The sequence below is a fragment of the Centruroides sculpturatus genome, unplaced genomic scaffold (assembly GCF_000671375.1).
Source record: "Centruroides sculpturatus isolate CEXI.00-Female unplaced genomic scaffold, Cexi_2.0 scaffold125, whole genome shotgun sequence".
NCBI classification, from domain to species: Eukaryota; Metazoa; Arthropoda; class Arachnida; order Scorpiones; family Buthidae; genus Centruroides; species Centruroides sculpturatus.
In genome coordinates this window covers 267,918-283,415 of record NW_019384337.1, presented here as the reverse complement: position 1 = coordinate 283,415, position 15,498 = coordinate 267,918, and the positions used below count along the sequence as shown (strand labels likewise).

At 29.5% G+C, this 15,498-nt stretch overlaps 1 protein-coding gene across 11 annotated transcripts in view; it reads left to right on the top strand.

Annotated features, from left to right (window-relative positions):
- Positions 1-15,498, top strand: part of LOC111632500 (tyrosine-protein phosphatase Lar-like) — a 395,822-nt gene that overhangs the window by 352,352 nt on the left and 27,972 nt on the right. For all 11 annotated transcript variants that reach the window (XM_023377009.1, XM_023376993.1, XM_023376968.1 and 8 more), the window contains 5 exons: positions 353-447; positions 2,844-3,060; positions 12,688-12,857; positions 12,942-13,124; positions 15,230-15,450. In XM_023377009.1, coding sequence (XP_023232777.1) covers positions 353-447; positions 2,844-3,060; positions 12,688-12,857; positions 12,942-13,124; positions 15,230-15,450 — 886 coding nt within the window. The remainder of the gene's footprint in view (positions 1-352; positions 448-2,843; positions 3,061-12,687; positions 12,858-12,941; positions 13,125-15,229; positions 15,451-15,498) is intronic.

The following is a 15,498-nucleotide window of genomic DNA, read 5'->3' as shown; positions in this document are numbered from 1 at the left end:
ATGTTCATTAACTAAATAAAACAGTTCTATAGAATTTAAGTTAGGCACCTCCAGAAAACATGCCAACACATAAATTTGAGAATGCACTCCAAAATCCATGCTGGAAATCTGAAGGAACCAGATTATCCGAATTATGGCCGGATTTTTGAATGTCAACCTGTATTCAAGAAATATTATGAAAATTTTATTTGAATTATATTTAATAAATTGCTTACTTCAAGATTTAAATAATTGTGTGTTTAGTAATTTATTTGCATTTTTATTCATTAAAAGTTGTCATGATTATTCTTTGATGTTGAAAACAAAGAAGTATTTGTAAATTTTGAATGTAACAATGATTTTTAATTTTCAGATGTACCGACACAACTTCGTGCTCAAGCTGTCACGACACACAGCATGTGGTTAATGTGGAAACCACCAACTAAATTAGATCCTTCTAAATATATTGTAAGAATTTTATTTATGTAATATGTAAATTCTGTTTTCTGTTCTAAATAATTATATATAATATAAATATACATGCATTAATAAAAATATCTAGTGAAACTTAAACTGTAGGTTCAACTTTTCTTCTTTCAAGCAATCTTTTCTTTTAGAATAATTTTTACTTTAAATTTAGAATAATTTATTTCTAATTATTAAATTTATCATGGAGATGGAGATGGCAGTTTATCCAGCTACCTCTAGCCAAATTGCTTTATTTCTAATCTTTAAATTAGCCTCTATATAGTGTTATAAATAATCTGGCAGACTATTTGGCACTACAAATTGAACCAGGTTGTTGTATATGTTACTATTTTATTTATTTATTTTATTAGAGAGAGAACAATATAAGGAAGTAAATGGGACAAATTTAACATTACCAAAGCATTTGATATCATATGCATTGGCATCACATACAGTATATATACAGAGTGTCTTAGTTAAACGTTTCAGAACTTCTAAGAGGGGTAAGGTGCATCCTGATGACTCGGAATCATATAGCAATGTGGGGTTGGAAAAGCTTTCCTAATGCGGTAGATGGAGTTGTAGATGTCACATTTGGCCAACAGTGGATTGGACATGGTGGTCCCATACGTTGGCCTGCTCGGTTACCAGACCTATCATGTCTTGATTTTTATTTCTGGGGGCATATGAAAACACTGGTTTATGACAGCCCCATTAACAATGCTGAGGAGCTGGTTGCAAGAATCGCAGTAGTTGCCAGAGAAATTCGAGATGAGCCTGGATTATTCCAGAATGTTCGGAATTCCATGCGCTGTAGATATGAGGTCTGCATTGCAGTCAGTGGAAGAAACTTCAAACACTTTCTTTGACCCATGTTTCTTTTGTTTTTGTACATTTATTATTAAAACGAATATTCACTTACGGTCTTCTTCTTTATGATGTTTCTGTGTACAGTACCTTTATTGATATTGGATGGTATCAATAAAGGATACTAATAAAGTACAATAGTAAGTGTACTACTTGATTTTAAATGTTTTTTGGAGAAAGAGCCTTCTGCTTTGGGGCAGTAGTACTAATTTTTGTAGTATGGTATAACATATATATCTTGGAAATGGAGGACTATTTGCCAATACAAAAAATGTTGGGGAATATCATATGTCTCTTCTGTTCCTTATGCTCATAATCATATTAAACCATGATTCATAAATTTAGAATTAAATATAAGTGTTAAAATCTCTTTCGTATATGGGATATAGTTTTCATTTTATGTTTACCAGAAATCTTTGTAGCAATATCAATTGATAACATTTTATACATTCAATGATCCAAAAAGATGAATAGATAAGTGTAGCGAATAATGTTTGTGATGAGTTTTGTGGAATTCTTGTCTTCCTACCCTTACTAAATGTAGGTGTACTTTAGTCAGGAATTCAAAGGGTGACATAACTCACAACTATTGTAAAAGCTTGTACTGCTTGTTGTTCTGCTCTAAGATGACTAAGACATAACATTAACAAAGAAAAGTTTATTTTAGCATTGGGTCAAGTAAATCATTTATAGTCTTGTCTCTATACCATCTCTCTCATCCAACAATAAGAAATATGAATGGACTTTTAAATAATTTGAAATCGATTAATTTAGAGTTATTGAAATAATTTGGTTTTAAATGTTACAGATTTTAGCAATATTTTAAATAATTTTGTTAATTTATATATATCATCTGCTATAGATATTGATTAGAACTAATGGAAATAATCTGAGATCAATTAAAATTATTTATGGTCAATTAAAACTTATTACATGTAGTATTTTAAAGTAACATTATAACAATTTAGTAACATTTTTATCTTCAAAAGAATAAAAAGCTGGACTTCAAGTTTGGGAAAGTTTATTTCAATTTCATAATCTGAAATGACAAAATGACAATGTGAATGTGAATGTTTCATAATAATTCGTTTCATTTGAACATTGATTGATATGAAATGTTCATTTGTTATTTCACAGTTCAAATATTTATTCGAAACAACTCATATTACAATTTATGTCATTTCAGTTGACATCATTTCATTATACATCAATTGTTAATTTTACTACACTATTTTGTTATATTTTGTTACCGTGTTTATTTTTTATTGTTCCTATTTTATTTAATAGCTTCTGTAGCATTACTAGTTATTCTTTAAAAAGCCCATCTATACATAATTAGATTAATAAAATCAAAATCACAAAAGTCTGTTTTACAGAATGCATGAGGGAAATTAGAATTTCATTAATATTTTTATTTGTAGTCATTGTCTATCTGTTCTTTCACTAAAAGATTATACTATAATTCTGTTTTATTCTGAGAATCAGCTTAATATTAAGTTTAATAAATATTTTTGTATTAAAATTTTAAGGTCACATATGGTGCACATAAAGAATTCTATGATAGTCGAGGAATGTTACAAGAATTACCCATACCTATTCAAAAGGTGCTTGTTAGCTCTCAAGTTACTGAAGTAACAATTGATAATTTAATGCCTTTTACAAGTTATGAAGTTAATGTAACAGCTGTGCCAGCAGATGAAAGTTTCCGTCCTGCTGCCAAAATTATAGTTACAACTGCAATGGCAGGCAAGTTGATATTATTATTTAGAATTGGTATTGTAGTATATTTTAACTTACAGAAACGTAGACGAAAGTATTCATGGAATTCNCTCTTCAGGCATTTGCTTAAATCCGTTGCAAGCTGGTCTTTAAACTTTTGAACTTCTTTAGAAGGCATTTGATTTTGTATTCCAAAAGTGCATGCATTCCAATTTATTCAAACATTGTATGCTACTTTGAGATTCGAAATGCGAACTGTTTTTTAATTTAAAACATTATAAACGTAAATAAAATTGAATATTATCGTCCATTAGGACTTGCCATGCTGTAGAAAGCGACATTTCCTTCTTAAAATTAATGCATATGGATTTGCATTCCACATTAAACGCCTGGAGAAGAGCCCAGAAGGGGCGTCGAAAACGTTAGCACCAAAAGAAACATTTTTTGCTCCGGTTAGACCTGAAAGGCCCCTGGGTCTAATTTAATAATTTTTATTAATAATGTTAAATATTGTCAGAAAATATTATTTCATTTTTGTGAGAAAAATAGTGTTTTAACGTGGGAGAAGATGGATAACAGATGTTACTTCCTTTGAGGGAAGTCCGTACATCCTCTGTTTTTCCCTTATCTAGTTAAAAATCCCACTCAGATAGGAAATGTTTACCCCTCTTTCATCCCCCTTTCATCCGTTCTCATGGAATAGTTACTGGCCGATGATTGGTCGAGAATCAGCAGATATAGAGGAAATTTGTCAGAATTCTGGGAGTTCTTTGACAGTTTCAGAAGTGTCCAGACTCCACATACATATTTCCTCTTAAAGGCCAACGCCTATGAGCCATACGACATACAAGGAATTATTTCGACAGTTATAGCCATTCTCATTTTAAGTGAATACAGAATACTCAAGAAGTGCAACAAATACATTGAATACAGAAGAAGATGAGAACAACTACCACAGGTTGTATGTTTCTAATGATTTTGTGAGCTCTCTCTCTCGATCGCGAAGCGGGTATAGTATAAGTCCTTGCCTATATCGTGTATGTTAATTGTCGTATTCATATCCCTCGTTCATTGATATTTTGTATTAGTTTTACTTATATTGAATCATTAAATTTACTCTTGTTTGTTTTATATAAGATATGTCTCTAAATTTAGACTCGGATCGGATCAGATCTCATACGCGTGTTAATCCGCGTGTAAAACAATTGATTAACTGGTGTCACAGGAATCCTGACATAGATCCGAATCTCGCGATTTGGATCATTATTAAAAGCCCTCTCGGTCAAAATCTTGACATAGGATCGGATCTCTCGATCCGAAACTTAGAGAACTAGTCCTACCGACTAGCTGCCTAGTAAGTGATACAGGCGTAACAACCTACCCTGGACCCCAGGCTAATCTCACATTTGGTTTAAAGTAAGAAAATTTAAATTTTAACCCGGTGTGTTAGGAAGTACATTAATTAATATAAATAATCATTAATGCACCTTTGGTAGAAAACTGATATTTATTTTAGAAAAAAAGAAGAGCAACAGGAAACATTTTAAGTATGTACATTCATTCCAAAAACAAAGTAAATATTTTGCATAAACAAATATTTTGTTGATCTCCAAATATTAATTATACAGTAGAGCCTCGAAAACTCAGCCTAATGTGGACCAAAGGGTGGCNATCAAACATGTTAATTTAAATCTATTATCTAAGCTTGTTTTTATAATTTTTATTTTAAAATATTATTAGCTCACTGGATGAAAATACTGAATATGAATTTAGAGTACGTGCTTATACAAGCAGAGGACCTGGTCCTTGGAGTATGAAAATAACTGTGCCAACTCCTGGAGATGTTCCTCCAGCTCCAACAAATGTTCAAGCCATGGCAACATCAGATCAAAGTGTAGAAGTTTGGTGGGATAAAGTTCCCTATTTTCTTGATATTTTAGGTTATCAGGTAAAATATTAGTTTTTTACTCTATAACATAAAATCTTTATGTTTATTTAATCACAATTTCAATTGTCATTTTGTAATCACTATTTATTTATAACTATTATAAGAAAATACAGTGAAACCACACTTTACAAGCATAATTCGTTCCAGAACCTTACTTGTAATGCGAAACACTCATTAAGTGAAACAATTTTCCCCACAGAAATTAGCAGAGTGCTATCGAGGTCAAAGTGAATGCTGCTTTTAAAGAGATGATCCAAAAATAGCTGGTCACTTAGCAATGATTATAAATGTAGTTATTTCATATTTGTTAAATTAGTATTTTTAATGAATATTTGTACATTTTGAATCATTAAAAATAAACTTAAAAAAGTTTATTTTTAATGATTCAGGTTGGTTCTTGCAGGCTTCATGCCCATTCTTGTCACGTGCATTATAATATTTTGGTTTTGCTACAAGGATATCAGATGCATGGGAAAAGCGATCTTCAAAAGCTGATATCAGTCATTCAGGAAATACTGAATTTAAATTCCCTAGATAGATCAGAGGATGATGCTTTGTGGAGTAAGAGTGAAAAAAAGAGAATTGTAACGAAGCTTCGAAGCTTTCAAAATTTGGATAATTTGTTACAATTTCATCAACGATTTTGGTTATCGTTACCAAACTTTTACTAAGGAAATCTGTAGAGAAATTCTTTGGATTCTTCATTTTCAGAATCTCTATTTTCCAGTTCTACACGAATTCTTTGTTTGGCCAGTTTTTGAAGGTTGTTGTTGGTAAGGCTCTCACCAGAAACCTGCAGTAATTCCTCAATATCCTGTTTGTCTACATCTAGTCCTGCTGTATCGATTAGGTTGACAATTTGGTCAATCTAACGATACAGCGATAGGTTCTTCTCATTGAGAATTCTTGGATACTTCCAGCCATAACTTCTTCCACACTCCATTCATGTATTTATCAGTTAATTCTTGTCAAGCAAAGTCGATATTTTCTATAGCATCTATGATGATATATTTTTTCCAAAATTGCACAAAAACATAGATTTAAGGAAAGTATGGTGCTACGACAAATTGCCATCTTTTGCCAATTGGTTCATGTTTGGGAATAATCATATTATATACGAATCAATGAGATGCCGTGTTAATTTGAATCAGTGTAAATTTTGAACGTTTTTAGGCTTCCAGCAGACTGTGTTATATTGAATCAGCATTAATCGAGGCAGCATTAAGTGGAGTCTTACTGTATATATATTATTTTCTTATATTTATTATATTCAGGGTTTGTAGCAAACACAGTAAACTTGGAAAACATGGAATTTTTATGGATTTGGAAAATAGAATTTTGTAAAATTTTCATGGAAATTGCTGCCATATGTTAATGTTATATGCCAGGGGTGGGCAAGCAAGAGTTCAGTGGGAGCCAAAATGTAGATTTTGCAAAATGCATGGGAGCTGCGGTTCTTTACTTTTTTATTCTGTACCACTGTTCTGTACGGAATTTTGTTATATAATATAAAACAAATATTGAATTTTTTTAATAAACATATTTTCACAAAATTGTAGAAATAAAATTGTAAAAATAATAAAAAGCAGAAATTAACACTTTCAGCAAGAACCACATGTAACTCAAAAAGAGTCACATTTGCCCATGTCTGTTATATGCTTTTGCTCAAAGTAATTGATTAATTATTGATTGAAAGTGCAAAATTTTATTTGTATGTAATGCATAGGAGTTTTCTAAGACATCTAACTTCACATACACGGAACCAATTTACGGTGTGGTACGATCACCTAACAAGTACAAAAACAAATGTTTTCAAACCCCTTATGGACTCTTCATCAGGTTCCTACAGTTTTAGCTCGTAAATTCGATTACTGAATGCTTTTCAAATAACTTCATTCTTGAGTTCGAACGGTTCTTTTAATCTTATACGTTGCGCATGCGTGACAAGTCTGCCTGATACACAGCACGCTTTAGCCGCTCGTTATATCCGAGCAGGCTGCCTTGTCATGCATGCGCAACGTATAAGTTTAAAAGAACCGTTCAAACTCAAGAACGAAGTTATTTGAAAAGCATTCAGTAATCGAATTTACGAGCTAAAACTGTAGGAACCTGATGAAGAGTCTAGAAGGGGTTTGAAAACTTTTGTTTTTGTACTTGTTAGTCGATCGTACCACACCGTAAATTGGTTCTGTGTATGTGATTGTTATATAGGTGTGGTGAGTAGTTAATTTTTTGCATCTAACTTCATCAGACCAATGAGTGGCGTGCACTTGGAAACTAGTTTAATTAGAAACTGAGTGAACCAACTAATCTGTTTGGAAAGTAAGTAGAGTCTAGCATTTATGAAGCACTCAGTGAATAACTATTAAAAAATAATCCCTAGCTTTTGGGATTATATACTATGTATTGTTGGTGATGTAGGCTGCTGTAGATGAAGACACAGTACTATTTAATTGAGATTAAATAAAAATTAACATTATAAATTTGTCTGTCAGTTTTTACATTTCTGGTTAGGATCAGTTAGGTATACTTTCTGTTGACTGTCCACAAGGTGATGTTTTGTTATCTTTGCCTTTTAGATGTTCAACAGTCTCACATTGTAAACTATTGACATAGTCTTTTTATTATCACATTACTTTATAATTTATAAGAAACCAGTGCTTATTTGTTTAGAAGCAAATGTGAACCATACTATGTATTGGTACTTTTATATATATATTTATTTTGTTTTTAACTTGAACCATATTGCAGCAAACAATTAATTATTATGGCATTGATCATTTTGAAACAATTAAGCTGTTAACAGAAATGTATACAAAGATTTAAAACTTATTCTGTACTTATATAATTATTAAGTTCATAATCTAGCAATAATTCAAAATTCTAATAGTATTAAGACACTGCAAATTTCATTGAAATTTCTATAAATTTTCAATTTTCAGTGTTCATTGCAAATTGAAAATTTGCTATGAACACTGAAAACTCTGTATACAGTGAGGCCTCATTTAATGTTATCAATAGGTTCTTTGCAGCATTTTCAAAGCTCATGATAAGTGATAAGAGCAGCTTCTTTACACTATCCTTGTAATTTTTTTCATAATAATAATATATTTAAAATATCAATAAATATAAAAACATTTAAGTAATACATTAAGAGAGAGACAATTTTATTTTCTTGGGTTTGATACTTATATCNATTTTTGTACTTCTTAAAACTAGTGTGTCCCACTTAAAACTGGCTTGACTGAGATGACAAAATTAAATTTTATATGGAGTATTTATAAGGAAAAGTGCCTGAGACCAACATCAGAACTGTGTACAAACTGAAGGAAAAAATTCACAGAATTTTCAACATACTGATTATCAACATACTGATGTTGATAATCAGTTACATCAGTTGAACATACAGAATTATCAACATACTGATGTTGATAGTCTCAATTCACAGAATTGAGACTATCAACATCAGTATTCTATATAAGATCAGTATGAACATAATTACCCACACACAAAGTTGCATAGATGCACAAGGACACAGCTTTCAGCATTTTCTAAGTTTTTGTATATTTAAATAATGTTAAAATCAAATTTCTAATGAGTATTCTTTTGCCTAAATTCATTTGTATTGTTTCCAGTGAGTGGGTCCAATTTTATGTGGAACAGCTTGTATATTTGTCTTCTTTCAAACAACATACAAACTCAAATTTTTCAAAATTCAAATAAAANGATAGTTAACTGTTAAGGTTATTTAATATCAACTATAAAATTTTAACAAAATTATTATTTTTATTTTTATTGAGAGATTTTCATTATCAGGACTTTCACCTATTAAGATTTTGATTATATCAGGTTTTAACTGTTGTTAATATTTTGATTTTGATTAGGAAAATGATAAGCTACTTCCCCAGCTTCTAGAACAAAGTTAAAAGAATCTATCTATAATTTAAAGAACTCGTGTGAATAATGATAGAACATAAGTTATGAGAATCAACTTTCTCTTAAGAATTTTAACATTTTTAAAGTCTTTTAAAACAGAAAAATAAATGAAGTAAATGTAATCAATAATAAAATAGTATAATAAATCTATGAAACCAGCCAGATTAACTTACACAATTCTGCACAGATCCAGACAATGTTCAGGATGTTCTAACTTAGTGAATGATGAATTTTTCTTTAACATCTGACACTAGGACTTATGTAGTTATTTAACAAAATACTATAATGGGTGGGCAAGCAAGAGTTCATGGGAGCCAAAATGTAGGATTTGCAAAATGCATGGGAGCTGTAGTTCTATACTTTTTTGTTCTGTACTGCGANAAACATAGTTATTAATATATTAATAATAATTTAAGATAATATGTCTGATGATGAAAATTAATACAGTAAACATTCTCTAACTCAAAGGTCAATTAAGAAGACCAAAAGCATTAAATTAGTAAATATTTATTGAAGTAAACAGTTATGTGTTTGTTAGTTTTCATATTCACAAAAGTTTTGTAAAATGTAACCCCAGTGAATATGAAACATTTAATGTATAATATTATATGTATTTCTGAAATGTTTTTCTGTTAAACTATGTTTTTCAATAGAATTAATATTTAAAATATACTTACTTCAATACCTTTCAAGTTCAGAAATTTTTCATGGCATTCATTCAGATCTAAATATTTACCATATCCTTCTTCATCAGTAAATTCAACCATATCTGAAGTAATTTTAAAAAANTTTTTAATAAACATATTTTCACAAAATTGTGGAAATAAAATTGTAAAAATAATAATAAAAAGCAGAAATTAACACTTTCCGCAAGAGCCGCATGTAACTCAAAAAGAGCCGCATTTGCCCATGTCTGTACTATAACACATTTATTTAAAGATTTAAATACAGTTCTTTTTCAAATGCCAATGAATTAAATACTAGAAATGGGTGATTAAACTGTTGCTTAATTTATTCTGAAAATATTTGATGAAATGTTCTACCTTTTATTATTTATATATATACAGTATATAACAGAGGCAACCATTTGAGATTTCCAGGTCAAATTAATTTTATTTTGAAGGAGCTGCACAAATATTAATTATAAAAGGATAAAATACCTTTTAATAAAAAGAATTCTGAGTTCTGATGCCATGCTGCAGAAACAACACAAAACTGTACATTTTGTTGGTATTACTGAACAGAACAAATTAGTGATGTACCAGGTTGCATTACAACAAATGTTGGCTGATCTAAAGCTTGGGTGGTTTCAGCAGAATTACTTTGATTCTCTACTGCTTTCAATAATTCTTCTGTAGTTTCTTGATGTACATGTCTCATTGTTCCAGTCACTGAAGCAGGGATTGTGACTGAAATTTCTTGAGTATTTCCATCAACCATTTCTTGTCCTGCTATATTTCCACTTTCATTAACAGCAAGCATGATTTGTTAGAAACTGTTGTTTTCTCCAGTAGTCACAGCTATTACCATTCTAGCTCTATTATCAGTACTTGATGAAGATTTCATTAAACTGTCACTAGCAATGCCTTCTACTGTAGTATAAGTGTGAATTGTTTCATACTGTCCTTGATTCTGCTCATTCTGCCTTCTGCCCTTGTTGTTCTGTACTAGCATAATATGCAGTTCCAGATGACGTATAATAGGTAGCAGCATTATAAGCATTCTGATTCTGATCTGTTGTGTATTGATATCCATCTGTTGTTTGAGTTACATAGTATGTACTGCACCACTGGTAGTCTGTTGCTAACCACTTTCGCTTACTGTATCAATAGTAGTTGCAGTAATCATTTCTGAATTTTCTTATAGTCTTAATCAACAATCTCCTCCTACTGAAGTTCCATCTTGTATCTCTTTATTAAATGAAGCTAAATAATTCTGAATGTCTGAGATGGTTTCAGCTTCTGATTCTTCTCTATGATTCTCCATTTTGAAAAATTTCTCTAATATTGGTAATTTCGTCAGTGTGGCGTTGCTTTGCAACACCGCACTGACGAACATTTGTTGCAATGCAACCTGGTACATCACATGATAATCAAACTGAAGCTTCAAGTACAGAACAAACTAGTATTTATCAAAATAAACATAGCCAAAATACTGAAATAAACAAAGAATTCTTCATTAAATTTCTATTAGGAGAAAAGTAAATATTTATAATTATATTTATGGAGAAAAAATCGGCCCGGAGCGGGACTCGAACCCACAACTCCTGCTTACCATGCAGATGCATTGCCAGTTACGCTATCCAGGCCGATTTTTCTCCCAGCGGTTCTAAATTATTTAAATTAATTTATTTATTTATAATTATTAATGTTAATAAGAGATGGTGCCTAACGCTTACCTCTAGAGCCAAATTGGTTACGTAATTCATTTAGAAAATTAGCCTTAAACTAGCCCGATAGATTTTCGGCATTCAGTTGGTGTGTAGCTATATTATATATCGGGTTTAGCGATGTTTGTATATATTTATGGAATTAACATAAATGTTTCCTTAGGTTGCACTAAGAATAAAACCAAAGTAATAACTACACATATGTAAGGACTGCATATAACTTGTGGGTCATTAATTGCTAAATTTTATTTTACAACATTGCATATAAATTGATAAATAACCAAATTCAAATTATATTAACATCAAATTTCAAATTTTTAATTTATGCAATGATATGCTGACATCTAATTTAACAAATAACTTTGTTTCAGAGATTGCAGAATTTTTTGGAATAGAAAAATAGCATTATTTTCATTTTTTATTTTAAATTCTACATCACTTTATAATTGTTTTCAATTTCAATTCTTTTTCTTAAGTGTTCATGATTTAGCTTAGAATATAATTATGATTATGATTATTATTTTCTGAGTTTAGAAGACTTTTCTGACAGACAGCTATTTGATAATTGTAACATGATGAATTTGATTAATAATTCTAATCTACCCTGTTTTCCCGAAAATAAGACAGTGTCTTATATTAATTTTTGCTCTCAAAGATGCGCTAGGTCTTATTTTCAGGGGATGTCTTATTTTTCCATAACGAAGAATTCATATTTATTGTTGAACAAAAAAATTCCCAAGTCTAACTTAAACGAGAGTGACGTATATCCGGTCGTGTCGAACTGAACCTAAATAAAACCAAAGTGAACTTACGAAGTTCCCTTGCTGGAGTGGACTTCCCACTCTGCTTCAACTTAACCTTTTCATAGCATCGACATCTGGCTCGATGACCAATTAGTGCTTACTGAACTATAGCACTATGCAAATGTGATGTAGCGTGATTCCTGGCCAACCAATTAGCGATCACTAGCCATAACGTTATGCAAATCTGTGATTTCCAAGCCATAGTCTTATGCAAATCATGCCGTGTGGCATGATTGTCTGCTGACCAATGACAGTGGCTGTACTTTCAAAAAGCCAACGGCCACTTTCAACCATCTGTCGATGACCGTTACGACTAAAAAAAACTTGCTAGGTCTTACTTTCGGGAGGGTCTTATATTTCGCAATTCAGCAAAATCTCTGCTAGGTCTTATTTTCGGGGAAACATGGTAGATGACAAAAAACTCACATTTTATATAATTTACAATATAATGAAATTATGATAATTAAACAAAATTAAAATAGAATATAAAATTATTTTAATGTTATATAAAATTTTAAGTAATAAATAAATTTTAATATTTAATATAAATTTTTTTGAAAACTTTTTTTTATTTGTAGCACCCAAACCAATGGTAAAACCAGATTCATTTGGTGTACAGAGTGATAATGTAATAACTGTTATTTTACCACAAGCTTCTGAAGAATATGGTCCAATTAGTCATTATTATTTAGTTGTAGTTCCTGCTGAAGAAATTATGAAAGAACCAGATTCTTATACTATTGAAGAGGTAAACACTAGGATATTTGTATATATTGATAATTAAATATAAATTATCGTTTTGAAAATACTTATAAAGCATATTGGTTTTTAGTTAACTGCAACTCCATTTGATAAAGTGGGTCCATATATCGCAGCCAAATTTTTAAGAAGATACATTCCCGATACATTTTCTCTTGGTGATGGAAGTAAATATTTGGGTTTTCTAAATCGTCGATTACAGAATGGTGTCAGTTATAAAGTTTTCGTTAGAGCTGTAGTTGATACACCACAGAAAGTAAGATTTTGATATTTTATTATCAGACCATTAAATAAGTATCAATACATTAAAGCTTTTTTATAATTATGAATTATGTTCTTGAGTTTTAGTATATAATGTAAAGATAAATAGTAAATAAATTTTAAATTAGTTCTTAAATCTTATTCATAGAATAATAATATATTTTTATAAATTGATTTTTTTCTCTTTTATAAAAATGTAATTTCAAATTTATAATTTTCTTTAATACACTGTCCTTGAATTTTAAAATATTTAACTCATTATTTGTCAAAATCATTTTAATTATTTTTAATAAGAGATGTTTTAGAAAAAGCATCCAATTTTGTGACATTTGTACTTTGAGAGAATAACTATGAAACTTATTACGCTACTTAATTCAAACTCTTCTATCTTATATAAATACAAAAACATTTTCTGTTGTACTAAAATGAATACACAATTAAAAAAGTTCTTTAGCTGCATATTAATTTTATAATAGACAACAAAAATAAAAAGTTGTGAAATTGCATGTGTGATTATGAATTGGTGTGATAAACTCTTAATAATAAAAATTATTAATCTACAAAATTATAACAATAATAGGGTAAAAATTAAAATTAAACAATATTTCTATCTTTATGATTCTTTAAAATAAATTTTAAACTCTAAAAATAATAATCAAGAACAATTTTTAAAATATTTTTGATTTGTAATAATTTGAATGATAATATTAAACATATTAGTATTATTTTTTTATTTGAATGATCAAGAAGTCTTATAGGTTTATTCAGATTAAATGTTTTTCAAGACATTGTATGTTTTATCATCACATTCACAGCACAAAAACTAACAAAATTGAATGTAGAACAATATAACATACTTGAAAATAAAATAGAAATATTTTCAGGAAGCATTCAAATTAAAATTTTTTTTTTTTTAAAAAGCAAAGTAAAACTAAACTATGGAATACTAAACACAAAAACAGCATATAAAATAAGTTAATTTTATCACATTTATTATCATTAAAATGGATTATCAAACTTTTACTTAAAACTTTGTGCTGGTTAATACTTCCTATTTAGTCAGGTTAATGCTAGCAGCACTAGCTTTTTCTTTGGTGATCTTTAAGGAAATATTCTTAGAATAAGCCAAACAAACATTTCTCTCCTCTCTGAAGGAATTAGCTTTCTTATTTTAATCACTTCTTCTATTAAGGTCATAGTTATCATTCTAATGATGGTCTTCTTAATTGACCTTCTTCAACAGATATTTGAATTTTACAATTTAATAAGTTATTTATTAAATTATTAACTTTAGGCCAAAGAATTATGAAAAATAATGTTTTTTTTTAACTCTTTGAACTAATAAACCAATATAGATAAAAGTATTTCAAAATTTTAGCAGGTACTAATGGTTGAAAGACTAAAATTTGTTTTTAGTATTCATGAAATCAAATACATATTGCATCCACATATCTACAAATTAATATAATAGTAAAACTATAATCAGTTTTCAGTTTGTCATATTCTTTTTAAAATATAGGGTATAAAAACCTTTTGCATGTTTCCATTTTCTGTTTCTTGTTCTTCATGCGCCATTTTTTTCACCAGTGATAAAAATTTGAACTAAATATTTTTTTGAGTTTTTCTTTTCCCCATGGTCCATATAACATATATACCAAATTTCATCAAAATATGTCCATGAGAATGGGCTCTAGACAGGTCTGAGTAGGGCAACTTTAATTATAACCACCCTGCATTTAAATATTGATTAATACTATTTTATTATTTTGCACAATGCATTATAATTTGAAAAACATTAATCTTTTATCATTTTGTAAAAATTATAAAAAACTATTCATTGGGGTTGGAAATTTATATAAAATATGAGAAAAAGCTCTCAGCCTATTCCAATTTCAGAGGTTAGAGTATTTTCTTGTATTTTATTTTAGGTTGAATATTTTCGGTTTTTATTCAGACCACTAGATTATTTTTTAAAGTCAAACTTTTAATTTTGAAATTCGAGATAAAAATCAAAACATTGCAAGATATTTTTTTTATAATTATTTATTATAAGGTACTAAATTTGTAGAAAATTAATATGCATAAAATTTCAATTGGTAGGTTCTTTACACGAGTAGCCCATTTTCTGATAGTTTGAGTCTTGATATGGCAATTTTGTCTGGAAAACCATCTTCGGGAATTGATCATCGAGATAAAACTGATACACCAGACATTGCAAAAATTAATGATTCAGCTGATAAAGCGGGAGTAGTTTGGATTATTGGACCAATAGTAGCTCTTCTCCTTCTTACTCCTGTTATAATTTTATTGATTATTCGCAGGTAAGTTATTAAGTAGATGATTATTTTTTTAAAAATGTAAATGATTGA